The 26,552-nt window shown below is 40.4% G+C and overlaps 3 protein-coding genes across 4 annotated transcripts; 2 read left to right on the top strand and 1 right to left on the bottom strand.

Moving 5' to 3' along the window:
* Positions 1-683: 683 nt before the first annotated feature.
* LOC115359379 (neuronal vesicle trafficking-associated protein 1) lies at positions 684-5,685 on the top strand. The gene is made up of 5 exons (XM_030051819.1): positions 684-860; positions 1,187-1,345; positions 1,622-1,738; positions 3,396-3,506; positions 4,266-5,685. The coding sequence occupies exons 2-5, from the start codon at positions 1,217-1,219 to the stop codon at positions 4,464-4,466; spliced, it is 558 nt and encodes a 185-aa protein (XP_029907679.1). The 5' UTR covers positions 684-860; positions 1,187-1,216; the 3' UTR covers positions 4,467-5,685.
* Positions 5,686-6,068: 383 nt separating this feature from the next.
* Positions 6,069-23,178, bottom strand: stx18 (syntaxin 18). Its single transcript, XM_030051816.1, has 11 exons — positions 22,953-23,178; positions 13,453-13,520; positions 9,836-9,951; positions 9,628-9,705; positions 9,308-9,374; positions 9,077-9,168; positions 8,648-8,739; positions 7,858-7,916; positions 7,257-7,326; positions 7,078-7,158; positions 6,069-6,894 (listed from the first exon to the last, which is right to left on the bottom strand). The coding sequence occupies exons 1-11, from the start codon at positions 23,103-23,105 to the stop codon at positions 6,799-6,801; spliced, it is 972 nt and encodes a 323-aa protein (XP_029907676.1). The 5' UTR covers positions 23,106-23,178; the 3' UTR covers positions 6,069-6,798.
* LOC115359378 (uncharacterized) lies at positions 23,179-25,466 on the top strand. Of its 2 annotated transcripts, none has more exons than XM_030051817.1 (4): positions 23,179-23,240; positions 23,641-23,942; positions 24,181-24,307; positions 24,485-25,466. In XM_030051817.1, exons 2-4 carry the CDS (start codon positions 23,645-23,647, stop codon positions 24,870-24,872), a joined length of 813 nt encoding a protein of 270 aa, XP_029907677.1. In that variant the 5' UTR covers positions 23,179-23,240; positions 23,641-23,644; the 3' UTR covers positions 24,873-25,466. The 2 variants fall into 2 exon arrangements, with proteins under 2 accessions (XP_029907677.1, XP_029907678.1); XM_030051818.1 differs by having other exon boundaries at positions 23,214-23,352.
* Positions 25,467-26,552: the final 1,086 nt, after the last annotated feature.

The raw sequence follows: 26,552 nt of genomic DNA, 5'->3' as shown, positions 1-26,552 counted from the left end.
TATCACGAGGCAAACAAAACAGCCACCTGCACAAACACAAATCAGTTCGTTTTATGGGGAAGCATCTTTTCCCCTTAAAGAGCCCACAGTATCTTCAGGTAACTTACATCAAGATAATGCTACCAGGAATATATGTATATGTCAATGGATTTAAGTATAAAGATTAATTATCTAAAATATTAAATAAATATAAATGACAACAAATACAGATAAAAACGCTGTGTATTCATTATTAAATACTGAAACATCCATACTTTAGTGATCAATACTTTAATTTAATTAAAGATTATAGATCAAAGTGAATGATCTGAATACACAAAGTAACGGGATATTTTCCTGATGCAGACTTGCAGCCACTATTGCGCAATTCCATTTCTCTTTTCTCACAAGCATCCAAAAATCTCCAACTCCTCTGCCTCTCTTGATCTACATCTCCTCTTTATGGCTGAATATGGGAAATCAATAAAGGATAATGCCTCTGCGTGGAGTTACCTCACCTATGTGCTTCATGAAGAGAGCAAGTGCCTCTAATTATTGTGCACATTCGGCCCTTATGTCATGTTACCCAGACATTTAGACGGAAATGTGCCCTGTAGTGCTGTGGTGCCGCTCTCCTGGGTGTCTTGGGTCAGATGTGTGTGGATGTGATGAGGATGTTACATCACTTGCAGTGCTGCCAGACGCCAGCAGCAGCATCCAGCTTGGAGGGACCACAGCGCACAGACCCTGGCCATATTGTGTGCACCCACCTCGCAAATCGGCTGCGTCACACCTAAGAAACACCAGGGCTGGGACAATAAAATAGCCGCAGCGGGAGAAATACACCGAGGAGGGGAAAAAAGCGTGATTAAATTGAGCTGGTAAGTGCTCGGGTGAGGTAAGCATGTATTGTCATTTTCACGGTAATGTAACCGTGCCATTATGTCGAAGGGTTGCGTCCTCCTCCTCCTCTCCTGCGCTTTGTGGATAATAGGCTTTATCGTGGCCCAGAAATCGTACGCGCCTCATTTCTCATCATTTTGCTTGATTCGCACCGGTGTGTGCATTTGTTACCAATCACACATGTTCTGATTGTTTTATGTACTCACACAGGAGCAGAGGAAAAAAAAAAAAAAAAACATCACCTTGCGTGTTATCAATATGCTTGCTTTATTTAGCAATTAAATGCGCGTGTTTTCCTCTGCAGGTTGACAGGCTGTCTGTTCGTGTAGGGAAAATGGTTAAACTGGGGAATAATTTCACTGAGAAAAACAACGGCAAGGTGGTTTCTGAAGACGGGTTTGATACAATCCCCCTTATAACACCATTAGATGCCAGCCAGCTGCAGTTTCCTCCTCCAGACAAGGTAAAGATTTTGACTGTACACTTGCTTTGATATTTTTTTTTCTGTTGAATGCTATGATTTGAAGGATTTTAATTATTTGACTAGGCCAATTATGGCATTTAGGCTGGTGGAATAAAGGAAAACAAATGGTTTGCCTACACTGCCTCCTCTGTAATTATCTGCATGTAGGAAAAAAGGTGCCAGCTTGCTTGATCTCTGTTCCTCATTAGGCTGATAATTGTGCAAGCTGCTGGATAATTCCTGATGTGTGCATGTGTATTAATGTGTGTGTGCCAGGTGGTGGTGAAGACCAAGACAGACTATGATGGGGAGAGCAAGAAGGGAAAGCTCCGGTCTCCCAAAATTGCTGAGTTCTCCATAAGCATCATTGAAGGGGTGTCCGAGCGACTCAAAGTAAGACCGTGTGCTCTTCTTTAGGTTGAACAGGCCCTTGTGACTTTCTCTGTCTTACACACACATGTGCATACACACCGGTCTCCGGAAACACAGCTATCTCCCTGCAGCTGTGTGTCACCGCTGTCATAATATTCCCTCTCCCCTCCACTCTGCCACAGCGCCGAGAGACAGAGCAGGTCAGTCACACTCAGTGACTTCACTCAGACTGCTTTCATCTCCACCATCCTGCTACCTGCCTCCTCTTCAGGCTGCACATGGAGACACAATGCTCAGTGATTCACTTAACCCCGCCCTGAACCTCTCATTAATTCAGCCGCTGCCTTGGTGATGGCCTCCAACCGGCTGCGTCTCCCCCTTCTCTCCTTAATACTCCCTGGCAGCGAGATGCGTTTGGTTGGATGATGATTAAAAAATATGCTATTGTTGAAGCAGAGTACTTAGTTGATACCATGATCCTGATCCAGATGACTCATTCATGCTTTCCTTAGGCTAAAATGTTGGTCTTTGAATGTCACATTGCTGCTCCCTCTCCATTTCTTATGTTTGTGTATGCCACATCGTAGGCTTCTGTGTTTTAATACCACAAACAATATCTTACAGACAAATTTACTGATGAAACTTTTTTTTTTTTTTTTTGTCTCTGCGGGGTGTCTCAGATTTCCTTTGGTGGTACAGCTTTGATTTAGAGACATCTGTGAAAAGCAAAGAGAGGCGCAGCACCAGTTCAGAAAACACAGCTTGTAGTGCACTCACATACCACCGCTTTGAAATGCCACAGGCACACCTTCCACCACTGACAGCCTCTTTCATAATCTCCTGTTGCTTTGATTTGATTTGATTTTCATGTGTTGCACTGCACACGCAGCCCTGTGACCGTGTGATTCAGCCTCAGAAACAGAAAAGAAATAAACACCCTCGCTGCCTTCTACTCCCGTCTTTTCTTACTCATACACGGTGTTTTGTTTTCTGTTCAAACATACCTCTGACCACGTCGAAGGAGAGCACAAAAAAGTAACGCTCGGACTCAAGGCATGTTGCTTTCTTTGGAAATTTCAGCCATCTCTTTGTGTTTCTACTGCAGTGATCATATCAGACATTCTCATTTTATTATGACATATAAAACCATTTTTTGCAGAAATACTTCAAATAATCCAATTTAACCAGAAGCACTCAGATTAGATATCATATTTATATCGTCTCTATCCGCCATAAAAATAACGTGAATATGGCTTGGGGCTTAACAACTTAGGCGACTGTGATGAGGTGATTTCTCCAGCACCTTGCCTTATCCCCCTCCCATTTCCTAGAAACACCAATAGCCGTTACATAATTCCCTGGAGAGGTGAGAGCTGTGCTGGACAGATGGCCACACAAGCAATTTTCTTGTTGAGATACTATATGCAGAATGTCCTCTGGCCCTTGAGGTCTGATTTGCCCTTATTTAGTGTCATGAATATAAAAATAAATAGACATATAACCATACTAGTGTCTGCATACCTTGCACAGATGGGCATTTTCAATCATTTTGCATCTTTGTAGTGTCGCGTTGCTCTGTGCCTACAAACTGCGTAAGCGCTGCCTTTCCACAAGAGGAAAGATTTGTATGGGTCTATTAGACTTTCTGATGACGATGGTGGCTTATTGTCTCCTTTAGGTAACCTTGCTGGTGATTTGCGCTCTGGCCTTCCTGGTGTGTGTGGTGTTCCTGGTGGTCTACAAGGTCTACCAGTATGAGCAGCCCTGCCCTGACAGCTTCGTCTACACGGTAAGCAGTGAGCACCGTTTGTGACCTGGACTAATGGTTGCTCAGCTGAAATACGCAATATGCTTCTAAAACCCTATGAAGAGATCTTACGTGCTGCTTATGTAAAAATTTGCTTGGTGCCTGTAGGCGCATCTTTACTCTGGTGTAAATGCGGCAACTACATTTCACAAAAAAGACAGCTACACGAGAGGTTTTGCATCATCCTGGCTGACATTCCCGAGACTTCAAGTGATTGAATAGCTGTTTGTAGTTATCACTGAAAACAGAATAATTTTGTTTTCAGGTGGGATTCTGATGTGAAACTCATTTGTCATACACACGTCATCAAGTTATACAGGCTTGTATTCACCTCGGCCAATAAGAGGTTGTCTGTAAAAGCTGTCAGAGGGGATTGGCTCATTTGCTGTAACAGCCTAATCTCTTTTATAGACACTTGTATAGATTTAACAAGGGAACTTACTTCAGCTGTTACTCTTTTTTTAGATAGATAGATTTACTTTATAGATTTTTTTTAGTTTATTTAGTTTAGTTATTTTTATTTTAGTGTGACTGATGTTGTATTGGTTTAAGCTCCACTTTGCTTTCAACCCTTTTTTTCCTCCTGTAACTTAATGTTTTTATTGTCTGTTTATTAGTATAGTATTGCCGTTGAATGATTACTTGATCACCCTGTGTCTTATTTTCTCTACATTTATCTAATGTGCAGAATAACTGATTTCTCATGCTTTATCATTTTCCTTCCCTCTTTTATCTGAGCAGCAAGGTCGCTGCATGCCGGCGGGAATGTATGGCTACTACCCCCCTCAGGGCCCTGGGGGCCGCGGGCGCCTCTTCACCATCATCAACCACTACAACATGGCCAAGCAGACCATCACTAGGTCAGTATCACCATGGATGACCGTCATGTCTGAGGAGAAGGTCACCCAGCAGGAGACGGAGACTGCCCAGAAGCTGGCTTAACCAGCCTGAAATCAAGATGGCATCATCTGCCATGGGAAAATAAATAATATGGTTGTGCCATTCAAGCAAACCTCACAATCCCGTTGTTTCCTTTGGGGTCAAATCAACCTTTCTTGCCTGAGCTGCTATGCTGGCTTTGTCGATGTACTGTAGTTCGATCAGCTGAAGTGTACTGTCGCAGGACATGTGAAAATATTTTGGAAAATAATGTTTTCAGAGAAGCAAGGGGTACCGTCGGGTGGATTCATGGTTTGTTTGAATAGCATATGTAGTTATTTATTTACACTTCAAAACAGTGGCAAATGTGTATAAGAAGCCACAGAAACACAAACACCGACGCACAGACACACTCACCGTCTTTGTACATACACATATATAACGGAGAGCTCTGCTAAATTTAGTACTCAGATTGTGAAACGACTGTGAACCATCTCGTGTCTGCGTAGCTTGTTCAAATGCACAATGCACGCAAGACTCTTAGAACAATCAGTTTGCATTAAATCTCTCTTTTCCAATACATGAATTACTGATAGCGCATGCAAGACCTCTTGAGATCCAGCAAGTGGCAAATTTCTTACAAAGCAATGTACAAAAGTTCGCCGCATATTTGCCGCCGAGGTCATCTGTCAAAATACTTAATTCTCATTACATTGTGAATAAATGGGGTTTATTGACCTGGAGGACACATTTTAACCAGCGAAAATAGGAGTTTTAAATCATGTCTTGTTCTGACTTACTCCACACAGCTCTACAGTGCTGTTAAAGAATTTTTCATATTTGATGCAGCAAGCCTTTTTTAACCAGCTTTAATGATTGTCTCCATAATTTCTTTGAACTCTTTGTGAACACATTTCAATCAGCTCCGTAAGACTTAACTTACGAATGATTAATTTCACAGCGTAACTTTTTTATGCTACAGTATTGAATGTTTTCGCATTGCTAGTGAAGATACCGTATTGTGCAATGCTTTGGATTGATTTATGTCACCTCTGATGGCTGTTGGTGGCCATCGCTGATAACTAGAAATAGGTTGATGTAGTGGAACAATCTGACAGTAGTGCTTGTCCTGTTGCCTTTTTCTGTATTTGTCATCAAATATGAGTTGTCATAGTTATGTACCTTTTTCAAACAATGTAACGATTACCATTGAAGTGCATTTGCTACTTAAAAGATGTTAAAAATTAAAAACTGAAAATAAAGTGCCCACATTTCACTTCAACTGCCAAGTGGAATTCATACATGGTGAACCTCTCCATTCACAGTTTTACGACTGCGACTGCTGTAAAATTCCCATCATGAAAAAAAAAAAATGAAATAAATACCTCTTTAACCGTTCAATTTCTCTCGAGTCTAGATCAAAGGAATATTTCACTGCAAGGCTTTCGCTGGAAGTTAATCCTAATGAACAGATTGGAAGAAACATTTTGCTTTCCAGAATACTCATTTCTGTACCGGAGATAGAGCCAAAAGCAAGCCGTGGCTTCCTGGTAATCTTCATATTATCTGCTAATGTCGGGGGCTTGATGTAAACGTGAAATGTGGTTTAAATCCATGTGATATTTGATAATCTGAAGGAAAGAATGAAGATAACATGCCTAAATACAAATGAGAGTATCACCTGGTTTTATTAGATTTGAGTGGTATGTCAGTGTAGCTGTGCTGTGACAGATATCACATAAATTGTTCCTGTAGTTCTAAACTCCTTGAAAAACAACATCAATGTAACTGCCAAGTATAATGTATTAGCAACTAAGCAACACAAAAACTTTAAATAAATGAGAGTGCATGAGAAAAAAAAATCATTTATGTCAACATGTTGCAGTTATCCTCTAGTGCATTGGAGTCAATTACAGATTAAGACATCAACAAAAATCAGTGTCACTGCTTTTCAATCACATCCAGATGAGATCAGTTACTGTCAATCAAACCATTATGTCATTTGAGTGGTAGAGACGCTGATTGTCCATTCATCCGCAGAGTTAAACTGGACAGAGCACTTTACACAAGGCTGACAGTGTGCTTCAAAGTACAGAAAGTACAAACCGGCCTCCATGAAGCGCTCCTGTGTGCGAAAGCTGCCTTGAAGGCACTAGACGAGCATTGCGAACGCTAAATGTTTAGGGTCGGGCCGGATGGACTGACATCTTGACTTGAACACAGACTCTTCCTCAAGAACACCTGGAGATGTTTCAGTCTGCCCAGCCCGGCCACGCAGCGTGTTGAACGGTGCATTCAGCTCAGCGTATTCACTTCTTTGTCATATCCATAAGTGTAAAGGCTAGAAGATTGTTATTTCCTGCGGCATAAAGTCCAGGCTGGCGGTTTACAGGCGTTAGCTGTCATACCAGTCCAGGAAGAGAAGGGAGAAAGAGCACATGACCAGGAAGAAGAGGATCCACACACGGAAGCCGGCGTTGTTTTTGATGGCCTGGCGATAGAAAGAGAAGTATACAGTCAAGGAGCAAAGTGACAGATTTTCTGACTAGCTTTAAAATAATGGTGTTCAAATGAAGTGTGTAGCAAAGGACAGAAGAACATACAAATTACAGAGAGAAAACAAGCTGCTACACTTGATAAACAGCCAGAAGTGGTGTTTTAATTGGGTGAATACCTCTCGTATATCCTCATTGCCTTCTTTAACATTCTCGGTAGCGCCCACAACCAGCTGGTGAATATTGTCTATCTCCGTTTCCTGTCAAGGGAAGAGAAACAGCACATGATTCTATGTAACGTGTTATATCAATCTACTCAGAAAGTTATGGATTCTGGACTCAGGTGAGATGAGCTCACCTGTTGAAGGACCTTCTCGGCAAAGATCTCCTGGAGACGAGAGATTTCCACAACCTTGCCCTCGATTTGCCTGCAGGACATGGAAGGCAAGCAACAAACCTTATGCGGAAATAGTGTTTCTGGTGCTCTAAAGTTCTTCTCAGGTGGCAGAAATACCACAAGGGCAGGTTTGGTGATTGGTAATTATTATCTCAGGGCCCCAGAAATTTTATTCCATCTTGAACAAACATGGCAGTGATTTTCTCTGGCTCCTGATAAAATCTTTTTGTCTGCAAATACCTTCCACATTTTGAGTGAACTCTGGTGTTCCAAGGCATATTTAATTCTGTCTGGACTGACATCTGGTGTGCCGTGTGATTAATTAATGTCTTGCTCAGCTGGCGTCTCGATTACAGGAGCCATATCATTTTAAAAAGGGAAGCGATGTGTAACATATTCACACTGGAGTGCCCCTGGATTAATATGGTCCCCAAATCAATTATTTTACTGTCCAGATAACTGAAAATACCTATTTGCATGGGAAAAATCAAATTACTGACCTCCCCTGGTTATATCATTGCTTTTCAAAAGGAAGGTAATAACTGTGCTGAGGGAAACTCACCTGACTTCATCCACCAAGCTGCTCATCTCACTGACCAACCTCTGATTTTCCTGCTCAAACTAGACAGAAACAGACAATAAAACATTGTCATCAATGACATACATGCAGATGTCACACATGTACCAACACAGAAAACTGATATGATTATCTTTTAGTGTGTTAGATATTGGAAGTTGCTGTAAAATATCTAAATAATGAAAAGCTGTAACAACATAATTCAATGATACATTTAAATCAGATGTTATCACTGATATACATTTACTGGATTATTATTATTTTTTTTTTAAATAACAACAGTGTGTATGTGCCGAATAATACATGTGCACCATTCTGTTACTTCTATATTCTATAGTAATACATTATAATTTATGATTGCGATATACGGTATATTATTGTATGCTATTATCAAACCGTATATCTCTATAGGGGTCACTAGAGCAAAAAGACAAAATGATCTGAAACGTGTGCTAATAAGAGAATATAGTCAATTTTGCAGGCTAGGATTGTGGGCTAATTTAGTAATTTCGTAATTTCAGTGACTCAACATTTAACTGTACAGCATATTTTAGAAGGACTGCACGTTTCAAACAAAGCTTTAGTCAGGAGTTCCACCACAAAATATTCAACAACCTCGAGGGTTTCAAGTTCTCGTGCATATCTCATATTAGATAAGGTTTATGTACAGCTACACACTATGTTGTGAATGCCTGTTGGAGCAGGAGATGGGACACATGTGATTTATAAAGATCTGCAGTATATATCATGTATGATGAACTCTGTGGTTCCACACCATCTGGATCTCCTCAGGGGAGAGCTCGTCCTCCACTCGGCTCTCCTCCCACAGGTTGACACTGTTGTCCAGGACCTCTGACACACTCCTCTCTACAGGAAGGGAAGAGGAGAGTCATCACATCTCCACTAAAGACAACACTCACACAGTGTTTTTTTTTTTAAAATCACTCACTCACATAATTCATTTTGGTCATTTGAATTACTCATTTAGTCCTTCACCTACAATTTGAGAGAAGCCATATAACAACTGTGACTTCAATACTACTGTTATATTAAGGAAAATAAAGGGACTGCCATTGTAACACTTCACATTTCAACACAGCAGACTGAATCAGACAAGACATTGTTGAAAACACCAACATGAAAGCACTGACTGATAACAGATGCTCTGTCCTCACAGTGTCTTGTGGGATTTGCTATAACCTACCAGTGCTCTCCTCCTTGGCAGACTTTTCCTCGGTGGGCTCCACCTGGGGGGTTTTCTCCACTTTACTGTGGTGCTCTGGCTCCAGCCTCGACCTAAGACAAAATATCACATCTGAACAAACTGCAATGTGTTTTTTTTTTTGTTTTTTGTTGCTTGTGACACTTATAAAAAGTGAACAAGTGACAATAAGTGATAAAGTATTCACAGATGCTGATTGTTTTGAATACTCACAGTCTCTTCTTGTCCACCACCCTCTTAACTCTAATCGCCCTCTGCTCCGAGTACAGCTTACATACTCCTTGAAAACAACCAGAAGTTACAATCCTGTTATTGTGCAATCCTGTTTCCTAAAATATTAATTCAGGGAATGACAGATCTAAAATGTAGCATGTGCATGGCTCATCTTTGAACCAATTCCATTAGGCAAATTTTCACTTATTACTCATCCAACACAGATAGTAGAAAAGAAAAAAAATAAATAAATAAAAATAAAATCTGGACAATCACAGTAGGCCATAGAGGACATCACACATCAGATGGCATAATCTCACCTTTTAGATACATTTCGATGAGGTCCAGTACTGCTCCCCTGTGCTCCTTTACTTGGGCTGATGTCACCTGCTTCTCAGCTGGAGGAGACAACATTAACAAACACATTTATTCAAACACATTACACTGTGTACTTAAGCATGAGAAAATACTTTTCCATGTCCATTAATATCTGTAAAACGCAGGAAATGTAGTTTACACAACACACACATTCATTGCGTAGCTGTTTGATGGCCTCAGAGCAGGTTCTCATGAAGATCTGGGCATCTTGGTCGATCTGGTCTCGTTCATTATCCGTCATACGGGTGAGGTCTGAAGAGATGAGACTGTAACACACGTGAGAACAATTAAAAAAAATGTCTCATATATATATAATTTGTTGAGAGGTGTTACCTATGTTGTAAAACAGCAATAACTCTTTAAGCATGATTTTATTATAGTAACAGTGAACCACCTAAACACAGCTGATGGTAGAGGCACTCCTGTCTCATTTTGCCTTTTTGTCTCCCTCTGCTGGACATCACAATAACTTTGCCCAACTGTGAGCATGCAGATGAAATTAAAGAAAACGCCAGTATTGTACACAGAAAATAGTACTGTTTCTTCATCATTGTGAAGCAAATCATGTCAAATATTTCAAGATAAATTCTAATCACTATGACTGTTTCAGAAGCAAAAATTCAAGTTTGACAAGTATTGTTGATGAACTATAGAGGTCATTTGATACAGTTTATATATTTAGGAGCACAATCTTTTTTTTTCTTTAATGAGAAAATCTTGAGATGCAAGAAATTAACATTTTGTCTAACTGAATATACATCCAAGTTCCCTTAGTGAATGTGTTTTGCAGGTCGTTTTTTTTTTTTTTTTGGGTGCAAATGCAGTCCCCATGATCAATGAGACAAAGCACTGGACAGCTGCATAGTCATGACAGTTTTACAAACACTTTAGGGCTTAAGACTAAAGCTGGGTGTCGAGATCTGGTGCTAATTAGGTAGTTGTTCCTGACTGGACAGAAACAATGCAGATAAACTCAAATGGTGGAGAAAAATGGTGCTTTTATTGTTTTTAACTGTCTAAATCACTGTAATTCATTCACACTCAATTCTCTGGGATTTTGTTTACAGCCCAGTGCTGTGGCGTTTTTTTGGCAGCAATGTAGCAATGATGCAGATATCAACATCACCTGCTTACATTTGGCCTAATTTTACAACAGCAGATGAAAATATGGATTATGTAATGTAATTTACATAACTTATGTGCAAGATGGCAACAACAACATACTCGTGAAACACTTGGAAGTCTGGCATGTTGTTAATTTGAAGCAGTGCAGTTTCTGCTGCTGGATGGGATTTCCTCCAAACTACCAGCTCATCCTGGTCTAGTCAAGCTTTATCCATTTAAGTGAGTCCACTATTGTGAACATGGGGTAATTACTGCAATAGCAAGGCGACTTCTGGTGCAGCATGGCTCAAGGTGCAGTTACTGGTCCCTCCTGGTAGTTTGTCCAAGTCTCTGAACCCCTAACTGCTCCTAATGAGCCTTGTATGGCAGCCTGCACCACCCCTGTAGGATGTGTGTGTGTGTGTGTGTGTGAGAATGGGTCTATGTGAGTACAGTAAGACAACACTGGAATCAAGTCAAGTATTCCTGTATTCAGATACATCATTGGTCGGCAAAACGTATCATTACAATGAATAGGAGAAAAGCAGGAAATATCAACTGTAAAGAAGAGACAGAAGAATAGAGGAATTATTTGTTTTTGCTGTAATGCTATAATATAATCATGTTCTTGGCCAAAGTGCAGACAGAGAGTGGTCTGGAAACGGGAAAAGACAAGCTACAAAGTTTGTTGTGGGTGGCGTCACGATCTCTCCTCCTCGAACTCATGCCATTGTGGTGTTTTGGGTCTTTGCAATGTGGAGGGAAATCGCAACTGTGTCTTGGCTGGAAGTCTGTGGGCGCCTTTAATTTCTATCCATATGTACTAGTGAAGCTGCTTCTGTGGCAGTGCCTCGCATCAGTCCATTAGTGCCAATCCATTCACAGAGGGTTTCACCCTAAAAACAGTAAGGCTGTCACTTTGAGAAGGATGAGGATAATCTCTGCACCACCAGGTGGTGACAGGTGGAGGCATATGAAAACATAACTGTAGTCAACTTTGAGTCTTCAGCCATGCGTACTGAGGGAGCCACAGCCCAGATTTTTCCTGCCAGTCTGAGGGATCGAACTGGTAACCTTCCAGTCACAAGCCCACTTTTCTAACCATGTGCCCGTAGCTGCCCTCTGCCTGCTTTAAATTCAGATGTGCAATTACACTATTATTTGAATTACTACATTTCTATTTACATTTCTGCTGTGTACAGTATGTGCTTCTATGCATGGGAGTTTGGGTTAAACTGTAAAATGTGTATTTATTCACTTTTATTTTGGAACCGAGATTCAATTCAATGCTACAGGTCACCGTCAATTAGTCTGCAAAGTGTAAAATATTTTGAAAAATCTTCTTTGTCCTTTGTTCAAGGAACAGGAATGGTTCCTGGTTAGAACTGTTGTATTAATTTATGGTTTGTTTAAGGAATAGCCAAATTGTTTACTCGTATATCAGTTTGTACTCAGAGCACAGACTGGATCAGATGTGCAGGTGTCCCCATCTCTTAGATAACAGGATGTCAGGAGTCCTTGGAGAATAATAATTATGTCTCTGACAAGAAAGAGTTTACTTCTTGCTTAACGTGTACACATGACAAATATTATCGGTTGGCTTATAGAGGAAGCAACTGTTAACCGATGGTACTAACTGAGGTGACCCGACTTGAATATTCAATTTTCAATATAGTCCCTTCAGAGTTTGAGTTTCTAAGCTTCCAAACTGCAGTTTGAATAAAATCATAAAACACTGCTAGTCAAGTTTTAAAGGATGTTTTTTATTTTATTTGACTTCCATAGAGGAAAAACAATAAAGCATAAAAAAAAAACAAAGATGCACTAATGAAATATAAGTGAGCTGAATGAATGTCTTGTTTTTCCATACTTGTGGCAACTTATTGAATTGATTTGATTCTGTAATTGGTAAACTGTGGTCATGGCAAACCGACAAAACTTTGTATTCATGTTATTTGAGAAACAAGCCCATCTGCACTGAAAATTGTAACTAATATTGTCTAACAATGTATGATGGAGCTACCACCACTGAGAAGTCTTATTTCAGGCTTTTACTTTGACCTTAGCCATATTTTGACTGCAGTGATATGACTGACTGCAAAAAAAAATATTTAGAATTAAACTCAATTGTACCCTTTTTCCATGATTATTCTGTCAGAGAAAGGCAAAGTCACAGAATAATCACAGAAGGGCAAGGTTTAAAGACAGACCACTAATGGTAACTTAATGCCTTTTCCCACCACTAAAAAACAGTCCACTCCACCCACACATATCTCAAGTATTTCCTTAATGTTCTCTTTTGAAGCTTTATCAACAACCTTAACAAAACATAGGATACTCCACACACCCACACCTACACACACAGAGCAGCCTTGAGGAGAGGAAGGCCTGGATTAGTCCCAGGGCGTGATTTGCTCTTCACTTGGTTGCAGCTCAATTATTCCAGACAATTAGACTGGAGCCTGCTGCTACAGACCACCCTACTCGCTGCTGACCTTGTGCCAGCAGTCAGGCCCCGTGACAGACTCAAGCCCTTCACCACCCTTCCCTGCAGCCTTGCAGTGTTTAACTTTTGTTTTTACATTGGTAGATTGTTCCCATTCTAGTAATTGAGAGGAAAAAAAATAACAGTTCCAGTTGAACAAGTGTTTGGAGAGGCTTACCTTCCAGCGTTCACATAATCCTTCCTGTGTTGGAGCAGAAAGTCTTTGAGTTTGGTGATGTTCGTGATCTGCCAAGAAGAAATGAGAAGATGCATTACTTGACATCGTTACCTTCAAGTCAATGACTCTCTATAAATACTGTGCTTCAGTTCCTCCTTCAGTATTTTAACCATGTCAACATGGTTTCAGAAAGTGTATTTAGAAGAGTACCAAGGAAACTATTTTCTACCCCTTTTACGCAGCGCCAGAGTAAATGCATGATTTTGTATTTATTGACTGTGACAGGCGACCAATGTCTGTCTATCTCCGTGTATTCGCCATGTTTACCTTTGACAATTCATTTACTCCGAGACATACCAACATCAAACTTGCAATTTCCTCGTCAAACAGCCCTCATAAATAAAACCATGAGCTGCTCTATACAGAGCTCTGACAGAGCAATCTCTAATAAGCCTTAAATTCATGATCTGTTACTATTTATCGCGGAGAAAATGTCCAAGTGTGTGTGTGCACAGGGAAACCAGAGGAAACTCGGTTCAATCCAATATTTGCTCCTGTAATTCGGTCAAACATTGAAAAAGACCAAATTGCTTCCCTGTCCACAGAGTCCTGTTGGCAGGACAGAGGTGTGTGAATACACACACAGCAGGCTCTGTTAGATCCAGAAGAAGACAGAACTCAGACAAGCAAAGGATTGAAAAATGACACAATGGGTTTGACTGTGACAGAGACCCCTGAGCATGGGAGATTATTTTGATAGCATAACGACGCTGTCTTCGACCTTCAGCCTTTTCAGTCTAACAACCCCAATTATCAAATTGCCTCGGCTGTAAGGCGTAACCTGGCCCGGGCCATCTAATAATGTCTCTAAAAATCCCTTCCTAGCGTCATGGTGACCTAAAAAAGTGTTTTATTTTCATTGACATTTGAAAGATGACAACTTTCTCACTGCTGAAAGAGGGTGTCAAGACAAACAGAGCCAAGCAATTTGTTAGAAATCTAGATCTCCTCCTCTGGCTTGGAACGTAACTCAGTGATGCATGAGACTGCTTCGGGGCATGTGCTAGTTCAGGCAAGGGCTGCTGGGGCAAGTCAACCCTTGTAATAATATAATTATTTGAGGTCAAGAGTTAATTGTTCTTCAGAGCACTTGATCTTGGTAAGCAGTCAGGAAAGAAGAGAACCTTTCTTAAGTTTGAAAGGCTTAAAAAAAAAAGATTGAGTAGTGTAATGTCTGAGTGGACAAAACTGCAGAGAGCTCCTGTGTGTGTTATATTAGACATGCATGGGTAGATATGACAAATTTTCCCTGACTACAGCCATAAAGCCTCCAATCAGTAACCAGTTTCTTATTAGAGGCCTAAGATGTCTTGTGTTGGAAAGTAAAAGTGTATCTGCAAAAATAGTTTGTCAAAAATGTTTATTTCCAGCAACGAAACAACTCATGCTACCATTAAAGTATGAATACAGTCATGACATTATCACACACATTTATTTGAGTTGTAATATTGAAAATTGTGTTGATGTAACTTCAATTGAAAGCATTCAGGCATTTAGGCATAAAGTTAACGATTTGGCTACTCAGGCATAAATCATGCAGCCAATTTAGATATAGCTTTTCTTAAATAATGAGCCATACATTTTATGGCTGAAAAAAAGTAAATATATTACTGTGAGTTTGTTAGTGGTCTCTTCATGAATAAAAATTCCAAATATTCAAAGTCCACAAATAAGATATGAAACATTTGCCATCTTTAAAATGCCTGTGAATGTATGTGAGCGGTGTCTTCCCGGCAGAGGTCTCTTCAGAGGATCTGATAAAGCACTCAGCTCCCATCCTAAAGCAAAGCCATTTCCACTGGCTGTGCTGCTGTTTATAAGCCAGGAAAAATCCTGTCAGGGAGAAAATTTGGGAGTCTCAGTAATTTTCAGTTTCGAACTCCTTCCTACGCCTGCTACTAAGTAAAATTTAATCTGTGACACAGCATGACTAATTTATCTTTGATTGTAAACTATATATTTCTGCTTGCAATTAGCGCTTGGCTTTGGGCTTATTTACATGCAAGGTACAACTTCCTACAGAAAAGCATTTGTGCACTTCACCTTCTTGACCAGCAGGCAGTGCTAAACCCTTTGTATTGGGATGTGCTGAAGCAGAGCGCAGAGGAGGGGAGGCGGGTGCGGTGTTGGGGCAGTGGGGGGGATGTCAAAAGTGCTGCTCTGGGGGTTGAGCTGTCTCCTGTGTGTATACATTGGAGCTCAGATTCCCAGCACAACCTCAAGGGTTTGCAGGGGGTCAGTAGGATCAATTGCTCTTGTAACTTAAGACTCTAAAGAGCAAGTAATTCCTCAACAATGAGGAAGGGGGTGGCCTTGTGCTTGTGGCTCACCGTGCCTGTGTGTATGTGTGTGTGTGTGTGTGTGTATACATATGTGCAACTTCATACGTGTATGTGAATTAGAGCTTGTAGTGAAGGCAGAAGGAGACAGTCTGCCGGGCTACATCTAATCTCGTCATCATCAAGGACCCCCACTTTACCTCCTCACTTTCTCCTTCCCCGTTTCCCTCCAGCCCCGACTGAGCCCAAACAAACCATCAGGGGGGATTATTATGAGGAAGAAAAGAGAAAAGGCTTAGCTAGCAGATTTCTAAAGAGCTTGGACGGCTCTTTGTTTTGTTAAATCCAGGTAACTGACAGAATTTGATAATGACTGCCCTGCCGTGGCTTAAGTCACTCTGCACCCTGACCGAGGGCTATCCGCACTGAAGCCGTGCCATTTTGCTCTTAGATATTTGGGCCTGCTGCAGAAAGGATGCTTTAAAAGGAGAGGACTATGGCACATGCTGATTTTATTATCATGTTTATGTCTGTCTGTCTAATGGTTTCAGTTTTGTCTTTTTATGTCCATTTGGAGCTGGGATGCTGCAGTCAGTCAGCCCAATAAACAAACAAATGGCACCATCAAACAAAGTTTTCTTTTACAGAATGTTTATATATAGGATCTTTGAACTACTTTGATATGTATTAAAGTTGCTTTGATTTTTACTGGGAAGATCAGTAAAAGAGCTATGCTTTTGACTGAGACTTCCAGAAAATCTAGCTTGACCCATATGCACAGGGCAATAAAAATAAAAGTAGCTAAGGACAGAACCTGCACACTGGGATTTAGGAAAAAAGAAAATGACCAAAAAAAAAAAATCAGGACATGCAAAAGCTTCATGTTTTAAATTTCTTCCTCTATTTAAAGGGGGAAAAGTAAGTGGGGAAAAAAAATCAGTGCACTACACAAACTGAAAGGGTACATGTTTCTTCAAAAACTTAAAGCATGTGACATATAAATAAACTTTCATAACCTTAGACGTGTTCACAGTCATACTGGAGTGAACCTGTTGGCTGACATGGGAAACAGAGCAGAAAAATACACTGCATGATCCATCTCATGGGCTAGCACTGAAGATTAGGCAATCACACTATCAAACACGGTAACAAACAAACAAACAAATAAACAAATAAATAAATAAAAGGGGAGTGGGGGTGGTCATGCCCTCTCGTGTTGTTTTTCCCCATGTAAAGTAAAAAAAAATTAAAAAGTTAAAAAAAAATTCAGCATAACCTTTAGTTTAGTAATTTCTCTATTTCCAAATCCCCAACACTTGAGTTCTATCCTAGGTTACACTGATTTTTACTTGGCAATTCATTTGAATCGATACAGATAGTTGGCAGCAGTTTTATGTAGCCTTGGTGTTTGCTAATTTATGACTGAACAAGTCACCATGGACACAAAATCTCCTGTGTCAACTTACACCATCTGCTGGTTGTCTTCAAAGAAAAAAGAGTTTCTATTCATTTTTATGTAGGGGGACTTAAAATAATTGAACGCACACACCAGGGAGCGACCTTTTAACTTTCCCTCCCTCGATCATCAATTGTAATTGTGGGATTCAATTCTGTTTTGATTCTAAATTGCAGATACGGTCTCCAGATTGGGGGCCCTTGGTTAAACAATTTCTGAAAAGACAAAAACACAAGCATCTTGCATAAAGCAAGTTCTTCACATGGGCAATTTGAAACAGCATGACTGCTTTTGTTTTACTCTGGCTTGAACAAAGCCGCATCATTTGAGACAGAGAGAGAGAAAAAAAAACTATAGGCAATGTGTATGCCTGAAAAGCCAAGGGAAAACTCTCTCTTTGGATTCGTGGATGATAACAATATGTGATAGTCAAGCTTCACTGAAAGCACAAGAGAAAAAAAAAAAAGAATTGAGGAGCCTGCTCCACTAAAGCAAGCAACAAAACTAGTTCCTTTTGGCTTTGAAACTAAAATTTTCATTTCCCTTAAACAAATCATCTAGATATTGAAATGTGACCACAACTAAGAAGCCAAAACATTATGCTAATTGTTGATTGATTATGTATGTTTTAATATTCTTAGGGGCATTCAAAAACAAAGTAGAATGACCCTATGTACTTTTTAAACACATGCCTTATTCTGGAAACATCTACTTTTAATATACAATAAAAGGGACATTATTGTCTTTTAGTGCTAGTATCTTTCTAAGCATATTTGATTTACATGTTTGTTTTGTAGTTTCCAGTCGTGATTAAGACTCCCTGTAAGAGTGCTGGTCAAAGTGAAAGCTCATTTTTTCAGTATGCAGCAGAAATTGTGCTGATGTTATTTCTGTTACTGCAAATATAATGTGGGCCTAATCAATTATCCCACAATAATTCACATTTGTCTACCCGCAAAGCCTGGAAAAATACTTTAAAACAACCGATGTCTGCAACTGCTGCAGTAGTCTATCCACACACTGGCTTTAAATGAAAGCTAGTTCCTGCGTCTATTGAAGCTAAGCATTAGTTTTGTTCCAGTTAAACTGTTTAGTCTGCTGAGGATCTGGTGTCCATCTCACGATTCAGAGCCTGACATCCATCAGCCTATCTGTGTCTCGGCACTTATTCCTCATTTATTTTCACTTTTATGAAATGTGCAAAAATAACTTTTGTTGCGTGGGTGGGAAAAAAAATGTAGGCTGTGCTCAACCGTGATAGCAGATGTCTCAAAATTCAATTTGCCTGGCCTTCATGAAAAAACAGTGCAGGGATTAGGCCAACTGGTAAAGAGACCATTTAGCAGCACATTCAGCTCAGGTTGATCCCTGAAAATCACTACCCCATGGCAAAGGTATAGCCTCAGTACAGCCTCGGCCTGTGGCAGTACTTGAGCTTGTGAGGCTGACTATTCCTCCCTGATCTCCTTTTGACTGTGTGATTACAGTTTACTTGGTGAAGAGACAGAGGAAAGTGAAAAAGTTATCTGACTGTTTTTGTTATGGGAATTTTACTCCACTTTCTTACCAACCAAACACTGTTTATGTAACGAAAGCTTCAACAAATTGACTGATTATGCAGATTTACATACAGATGAGACATCAACTAAAATCTACACCCAAGTCTGCATGAGGCTCTGTGAGAGTTATACTGAAGTGACACAAAGTCAGGATCTCAAGGTTTCTTTCAAATATTTGTTGGGTTTCTATAATTGTCACATAGGCTACCATTAGCTATTTAAGCAAAGCATCTAACCATAAATAAGGACTTGTGCAAGAGCATGTGATTGACAATAAATTAAGAAATCAAGCACAGGCCTGGAAAAACATTTCAGACATTGGACTAAATTTCCAGAACTGCACAGTACACCGAAAAGAGCTGACATTAATGAGCACTCGTAAAGGACACTGCTGTATACCATCTGATTTCTGCTCTGGCGGCTGAGTGCCATCTCTTTGACATGACTTTTTAAACATGAGCCCTGAAAATGAAAAAAACTTTGCAGTTTCTCCTGAATTCCAAAACCCATAGGAAGCAAGGGAAAACAAACAAGAAAAAGAATATAACCTAATATGCCCTGGCTGTCAATTTACAGTTTGGCCTCCATTTCTAAAATTATTGGTGTACCAATTATTTGCCCTATTTTATCCCAATGTAGGCTTACTCAAAATAAACATATGATTTTCAGCTTCACAGTGTTGATATTTTTTGGCCCTATGTGGTTTAGAATAATTCTCCAAAACGGCGATTCTGATCAAATATCATGTTTTAGAATAACTTTTGCCAACTTTTCAGACTCGCAATGTTAACCGTCACGAAAAAATTAACTGGGGACTTCAAATTCAAAAGTAAATATTTTGAGAATACATGAGCTTATCTTTTCCACTTGAAACTCTCTGTATGGAAGAACTCCTTTAACAGCACATACTTTTAATGCTGGCCGATGGCCACACTTTTCAGGGATTCAAAGAGAACACTGTGAGAAGGAGCCAATTTAGGAATACCACTGCTGAAGGCACAGTGGGAAGCCAAATGCTATTTTCTACACACAATTTAACAATTTTGGGGTGACCTCCTCCATTTAAACACAAGAAGGGCAGCATGCTGTGGAGAGAGAGGAGGTGAGCAGTGAAATGGAGATCACAGTGCCCCAAACCGACCCCTATGAGGTAAAAGATTCCCCTGAACCAAACCCCACCCTGCAAACACTGGCCCTCTTATTAGTCAATCAAAGCTTTTTTGCATTGCTTCTAAAGATGTTACATTTGCTTGCTCACTGGGCTACATTTTGAGTGGAAAAAAGCCTCATATGACCACGTTATATTTGTGCACTTTGATGTTTTTTTCTATTTTCGTGGAGCTTCAGTGGGAACTTGGAGAGAGTTATGCATGTCTTGAAGGGCACCCACATCTGTTGTGCATTAGGCGCCGGCCGTCAACATTGTTACTGGGGACCTAATTTAATATTTTCTCTGTTTTGATCTTCCACCTTTAATCACTGGCTCTTGGGAGGATCGGCTTTCCCCAAGAAATTGTTCGAGAGCCGAAAGAAAATGTTATTGCAGCATGTTTATGGAATCATACATGCGAAGAGAGGGCTTGCACAAAAATGCTGCCTATCTCAAATTGTACAGAGAGAAGAATGGATAGCTGAGTGAGGGGGAGAGGTGGGTGAAAGCCACAACATAACTGTAAGCAGTCAGGACATTCCAAACTCACAATTTCAATTTCTCCAATGCTGGTTCACTAAGATGGTTGGAGATGATATCTGCAGTGCGAGGGAGACAGCGGTAGGGGGGAGGAGAGTAGAGGGCACCACAGGATAGGTTTGAGTTTCTTTGAATCAGCACCCCTGCTTTTATTAAACCACCGTTTCTAATATCAATGCAACAGGGGTGCACAGAACATAACAAAAGCCTGCTTGTGCAGAGCTGCTGTGGCTGGGTTTATGTCTGCCTCAGACTCAGGGTGGAGACATCAGGTACAGCTTAAAAGTCCTGACTCCCTGAGGGAAACGCAGAATAGTTTCTCCAAGGTGCCTTTGAAGAAGTTTGCGCTCTTGATATTCACATCAAGACCATGACCCCTGACTGCACAGCAGCAACACTGCATGCTACAGAGCTGAGCCTTTTGCCACTGGCTTCTCTTCCACTGCCAAAACTGTGATGATGTCTCCTTACTCTGACTCGCAGAAAGAAACTAAAGGTTTTTCCAGCATATTTCTTGAAAAAAATTAAACACCAGCTTCACCTTGCCGACCACATGGGCCTGACAGTCAGCACAGATTATCCTCTGGTGGGATCAGACTGAAGATTGTCAACTCTGGCTGTTTTGCCCTACACAGTTTTTCTCAAACATATTCAATTTTGTTTTGTGTAGTGTGAAGCGGTACAAGACTGAAGGCTGCTCAGCACAGAGTGTGCCTGATGCTTTCTGCTGGCTGGCAATGAGAGAGAAAAAGACTCTATGCCAGAGAGAGACATCGAAGCAATATCTGAGGAAAATGGGCAGATATTAAATATGAAAAATGATAGAAAAAGGTCAAGCCTGATAAGACATGATGCATGCAGAAGATATTCTGCATATATAAGTGAGGTGAAACTGATATTGATCACTGATGAATTCTATCAAATGTTCTGATTTGATAATGTGCGTTTTAAGAAGGCAAGATGATTCCCCTTTTGAACTTGACTACTTATGCATATAATATGCTGGTGTGTGTAATATAAACCTGGTTAATATGGCACTTTTCAGTTAAAAGATATAAAGGCATAAAGGAAAGCATGCATTCAGCTATTTTGGTCATATGTGATAGGCATACAGTGATGATATCATATGCAACAGTCTCTTTTCATGAATCATGATTTGTACAGAGACAGCTTTGTTTACGAGACAGAAGGTGGAAATATATACAGAATTTAATCCAAAGCAGCAGTGCTTTTAGCTCATGAATAATGATCTTAATACTCATAAACATAACAGCATATGCAATACTAACTTAGCTGTTACACAGTCCTGGTTAGGTTAACCCTAACCCTGGGCCAGTCGAAAACTGACATGGATGTCATCAGCTTCGTAAGTCCATATGACCTTACTTCCCTCCTCATGGTTGTCTTTGTTCAGACTCTCTCCTGCTCTGCTGCAGCTGTTGTCCCTCACTATATTCTACATGAGGAAGTATGAAAGCACCAAGGCAGAACAAAAACACCTGGCAGGCTGGCAAGGGCCCACAAATAAGTAAGTCAGTAAGTAAGTGAAAGAAACAGAAGACATTGTTGCAACTGTGAGTATTAGTGAAGCATAAGAATTATATCGCATGAATAGGGTTAGGTTTTAAAATATTGAAACAGTATCTGATTTGTTCCAAAGAAAAGGGGAACTGTTGAACTGTGGAAGTAGTGCTGAACACAGTTTTGAATAGAGCGAATAACAAGCAGTCCTACAGCTTGTGAGTAGAGAAGATTTGGGTTTTATTTCGGTTTACAAGGACTAAGTAAATCACTGATACACACCGGCAAAAAGAAGTATAATATTTTGTGAGTGGTAGGTTTACAGGGAGCGAATGAAGACAGACTGAGCCGGAGTAACATGATTATGTTACCTGGTTTGTGTGAGCGTTCAGGTCATGTATGCACATGTGTGTTCAGGTATTGATCTTGACATGACAGGTAAGTGTTAATATCACTCCTGCATGACGTTTTGCAATTGTTTTTTGAAACTGGATATGCGGCTACTGTGTTTAGTCTATTATCTCTTTTTATATACAACATTTAACATTGATGAATCAGTTTTAGGGAGGAGAATTTTGCATTATTGATTTATGTGATTATATAAGCCTCTCAAGTACTGGTAAACAATATTAAATGACACAACAGGCTTCAGAAAGTGTGGCGTAATGCTGACTACAGACGACACAAGATGAAAAGCCCTGCAGAAACAGCGTCTCATGTTCGGGCTGCAGCTCACACACTGGGCTAATGATGCACAGGCAAGAACCAAGAGGCAAATCTAGCCGACTGATGGTTCAACAGATTGAAAGGCTCAATAAAAAGCATTGCAATTCCAAGTCACGCACTGTCAGACAGACAACAAATCGCTTTAAGTCTCTGACGGCAGTAAGTTAGCCGAGTTAGCTTAGCCGGCGGCTAGCTGGAAAAGCACTTACCACCTCCTTCGCTTTGGGGGAGAACGCATTCTTCGGTCTGCTCCTCTTTAAAATCTCATCTTTGGGCGATTCAAAGCCGACTCCTATGGCCTTGTTTCTGGTTTTGACCGTTTTGACGCTGGCTTTGAACAGCAAAGTGATATCGACAGCCATGTCTGTGTAGCAGAGTGAACCCGCTGCAGCCCACCATGTAAACAAACTGACACGTCACCAGTGGACACGTCACTATCCTGCGACATGGTGGATTTTCCCTGAAGAGGAGGAGAATACCTTACGTTTTATCTTAAGGTTTTATCTGCATTTATCACACAATATTATAAACCGTACCCTGCTGGTGTGTGTATATTCTGCGAGCGGTTGACCTGACATCAATTCAACTTTCGCCTTTATTCGTTTATAAGTATGAGAGGGCTTTACTTGTTCGTTGTCCACTTATTCTTAAGGGAAGTCTTAAATTTTCAAAGAGATCTTAAGCATAATGCCTTAAATCAAAAGACTCAAGTGGAAGGCTTCAGTTCACAGTTTGACTGACATTTTAACCAGAATAGTTAAATTAACTCATGGTGGTTAATTTAAAACACAGTATGGTGGCTTTACAAGCATTTTTAAGCAGTGTTTTTTAAATCTGTATTTAATTTAAATTCTGTATAAACTACTTAAGTCATCTCTCTCTCTCTCTCTCTCTCAGGCCAATGGCTTCACCACTACTGGAGGGGATGTCCAGCAGAAAGCGAAGGCCCAACTGGACCGACCAGGAGTGTCTTCTTCTGGTCCAGTTAATGCAAGAGAGGAAAGACATAATCCGAGGGAAGTGCAGCACCGGCGTGTCCATACAAGATAAGAGACAAGCGTGGGAAGAGATAGCTCAAGCCATCAACACCGCCTTCCCGCAGATTCAGCGCACGGTTTTTGACTGTAACAAAAAATGGGAAAATTTGCTGGCCAAGTCAAGGGAGGAAATCAAAAGGCAGAAAAGGCAGTTGGGGAAAGGTAGGAAAGAAGTGTAGTTTGATTGTATTTAATGTGAGATAGGGCCACGACTTCTCTCAGGGGATGAAAGTAAGGAGGGTAGCTGCTGCAAGTTACATTTGGATGCATAAATCTGCAGATTCAGCTTAAGGTTTATGGCCATCTCTACAGCAGATTGTACTTGTTTTGAGCTCTATTGGATACTCAGTGATGGATTCATCATTGCATGTATGTAAATGCACGACTTATTCATTCACAGATGAAGACCTGGCACCTGAACAGTTGAGTAAAATGACCCAAATAGTGCTGTCTGTGATGAACCTCTCAGACCGGCTGCTGCAGGATAGAAAAGACCCTTCGATCATACAGTTTGCAGAATCACAAAGGTAAGAGCACGTGTGTGTTATTTGGCTGCAGCACTTTCAGCCGAGACCACATCCATCTCTGTAATCATCACTTCACATTTTTCAACAACTTAAACATGGCCATCTTTATTCGATTCATCCCCAACATGGATTTTTTTTTTTGTCTAAATAAAGAATCCCTTTTTCCTCCTCTTTCAGCTGTGATAAAGAAGAAAACAACTATGCAACAGGTGAAACATCCAGTGTCAAACATCCGCTGCCCGAGCTCTGGTTCCCTGCTTACACCGCCTCGCAAACTGCACACTCAGAGCACTCGGAGCACTTTGAGGATCCGTCTACCTCTCCATCGGCACACAAAATGAGCCCTCTAACTAACGTCCCCAGCTCACTGACAGTGCATTTGCACAGCCCCTGCGCCACCGTGCCCACCGCTGCACCCTCCGCTCAGTACACGACTTTGCAAGAGCGAATGGATTTGGAAATGTCTGTCCTTCGACGACAAGAAGCAGTCCTCAAGCTCCAAGAGGAATATTACACTCTTAAAATTAAGCAGTTGAAAAAAGCAATTGGGACAGATAGTTCATAAAAAAAACTTAAAGTAATTGAAAGAAGACCTGTTGCACTGTGGAAACGTTTGGCTGGTTGTAAAATCTGAGCAAGGCAAATTCAGTGAAGTGGTACAAAGATTTACTAGAGTTGTGGTTTAGGTTCTTACCCATATTGTGGTGTTCACTACTCCAGTGGTCATCAACTACATTTGTCCAAGAGCCAGGATTTTTCTATTTCACTTTAACACAAAATTAATGTTATTTTTATTAGCCTGTATCAGTGTGAGCAAACTCCTAAAAAACATGGGAACGTAATAATACATAATAATACCTAGATAATTAACTAGAAATTGCTCTTAGAGAAAGTTCACTCAGGAGTGATGGTTCAAATCTCTAATACCGGGAATAATTTTGCGAATGAAATTGCCTAATCTTGTTCTGAGTGGCAGGAATTATTAATCAACTTGAACTGGTTTTGGTGCTATTATGCAGTATCCTGATTTATGGAAAATGTTAGCAGGAAGGAAAACCTTTTGAGTTTTTTTGTCAGGCAGGCAAAAGCCAAAAATGTCTCTTAAAAATCAAAATGGGAAACACAAACACACACACACACACACACACACACACACACACACACACAAAATAAAATTATTTCCATCTCAGTTGTTTTTGGTGTTGCTTCGATATAGGAAGAACAAAAATGCTAGATATCCTAAATACTGGACCACATTTTTTCCTCCTCATATTTTCTGAATTCATTAATGTGTTGCAGGCCGGACAGGAGGCTTTGGCAGGCCGGATGTTTGCCCGTGAGCCACCAGTTGATGATCACTCTGCTACTCCATACAAGTGTAACATATACTCTAAGTCTGACCCACTGGCTCCTTCTTTGTGTTGAGGCGTGACCCAACGCTGAACAAATGTTTTCAAGGATGCACAACAACACATTTGTTTGGCATTCATTATCGACACTCCTTTCCAGCCCTCTTGTTTCTAACTGGTGGAACTACTGGTGGACGGACGCTGATAATGAATGTCAAGCGAACCTGTTTTTCAATTTTAGGAAGGAGTTAGTGAATCGAACTCGAACAAATACACAATCTATTACACTCATGTTGAGCAACAAATATAAATATATGGGTAAGAATCCAAACTATCACTTTAGGCTGACATAAAATAAGAGATGAAAGTCAAAGGTCCAGTCAGTAAAACACATCGGGAAGCAAACTGTGATAAAACAGAAGTTAAAAGTTATAATGATGAAGAATAGAGTGTATTAATATTCACTGTGGTGTGCATGTGTGAGTCCTGTTCAGGCTTTGGGTTGAAAATGGTCCTTCCTGTCACTGTTGAGGTCCTGTTTGAACGGGAGTGAGGATCTAGTGATCTACTGGATCATTTTCACCACCCTCTGCGAGGTCTGATGGTCGGAGGTTGCAATAAGAGAGTAAACTCTATTGTGTATCTGTAGCACCATAGTATTCTATGGGTGTGTGTGCGTGTGTGTGAATCAGGAAATCATTTTGGTGTTTAGCTTTATTTGTTTTAATTGTAATGGGTTTTATTTATTTTTGTAATATTTGTTTCAGCCTGTTTTAGCATGTACACACCCATGTCTGTGTTCATGGTCATGCAGTCACCAGTTTGGTCTTCCTACAGGTATACACAGATCTATACATTTGAAAATATTGGATGGATGATAACTATATATGAGTGAA

This window comes from Myripristis murdjan, chromosome 5 (genome assembly GCF_902150065.1).
Source record: "Myripristis murdjan chromosome 5, fMyrMur1.1, whole genome shotgun sequence".
Lineage (NCBI taxonomy): Eukaryota > Metazoa > Chordata > Actinopteri > Holocentriformes > Holocentridae > Myripristis > Myripristis murdjan.
This window is presented reverse-complemented; position numbering and strand designations above follow the sequence as displayed.

Coding starts and splice junctions, on each gene's coding strand:
- LOC115359378 (XM_030051817.1), top strand. CDS start 23,645: ATGGCTTCACCACTACTGGAGGGGATGTCCAGCAGAAAGCGAAGGCCC. Junction 23,943..24,180: donor GAAAAGGCAGTTGGGGAAAG/GTAGGAAAGAAG, acceptor ATTCATTCACAG/ATGAAGACCTGGCACCTGAA. Junction 24,308..24,484: donor CAGTTTGCAGAATCACAAAG/GTAAGAGCACGT, acceptor CTCCTCTTTCAG/CTGTGATAAAGAAGAAAACA.
- stx18 (XM_030051816.1), bottom strand. CDS start 23,105: ATGGCTGTCGATATCACTTTGCTGTTCAAAGCCAGCGTCAAAACGGTC. Junction 13,521..22,952: donor CCCCCAAAGCGAAGGAGGTG/GTAAGTGCTTTT, acceptor TCTTCTTGGCAG/ATCACGAACATCACCAAACT. Junction 9,169..9,307: donor GTGGTGGACAAGAAGAGACT/GTGAGTATTCAA, acceptor ATTTTGTCTTAG/GTCGAGGCTGGAGCCAGAGC.
- LOC115359379 (XM_030051819.1), top strand. CDS start 1,217: ATGGTTAAACTGGGGAATAATTTCACTGAGAAAAACAACGGCAAGGTG. Junction 1,346..1,621: donor AGTTTCCTCCTCCAGACAAG/GTAAAGATTTTG, acceptor TGTGTGTGCCAG/GTGGTGGTGAAGACCAAGAC. Junction 1,739..3,395: donor GGGTGTCCGAGCGACTCAAA/GTAAGACCGTGT, acceptor TGTCTCCTTTAG/GTAACCTTGCTGGTGATTTG.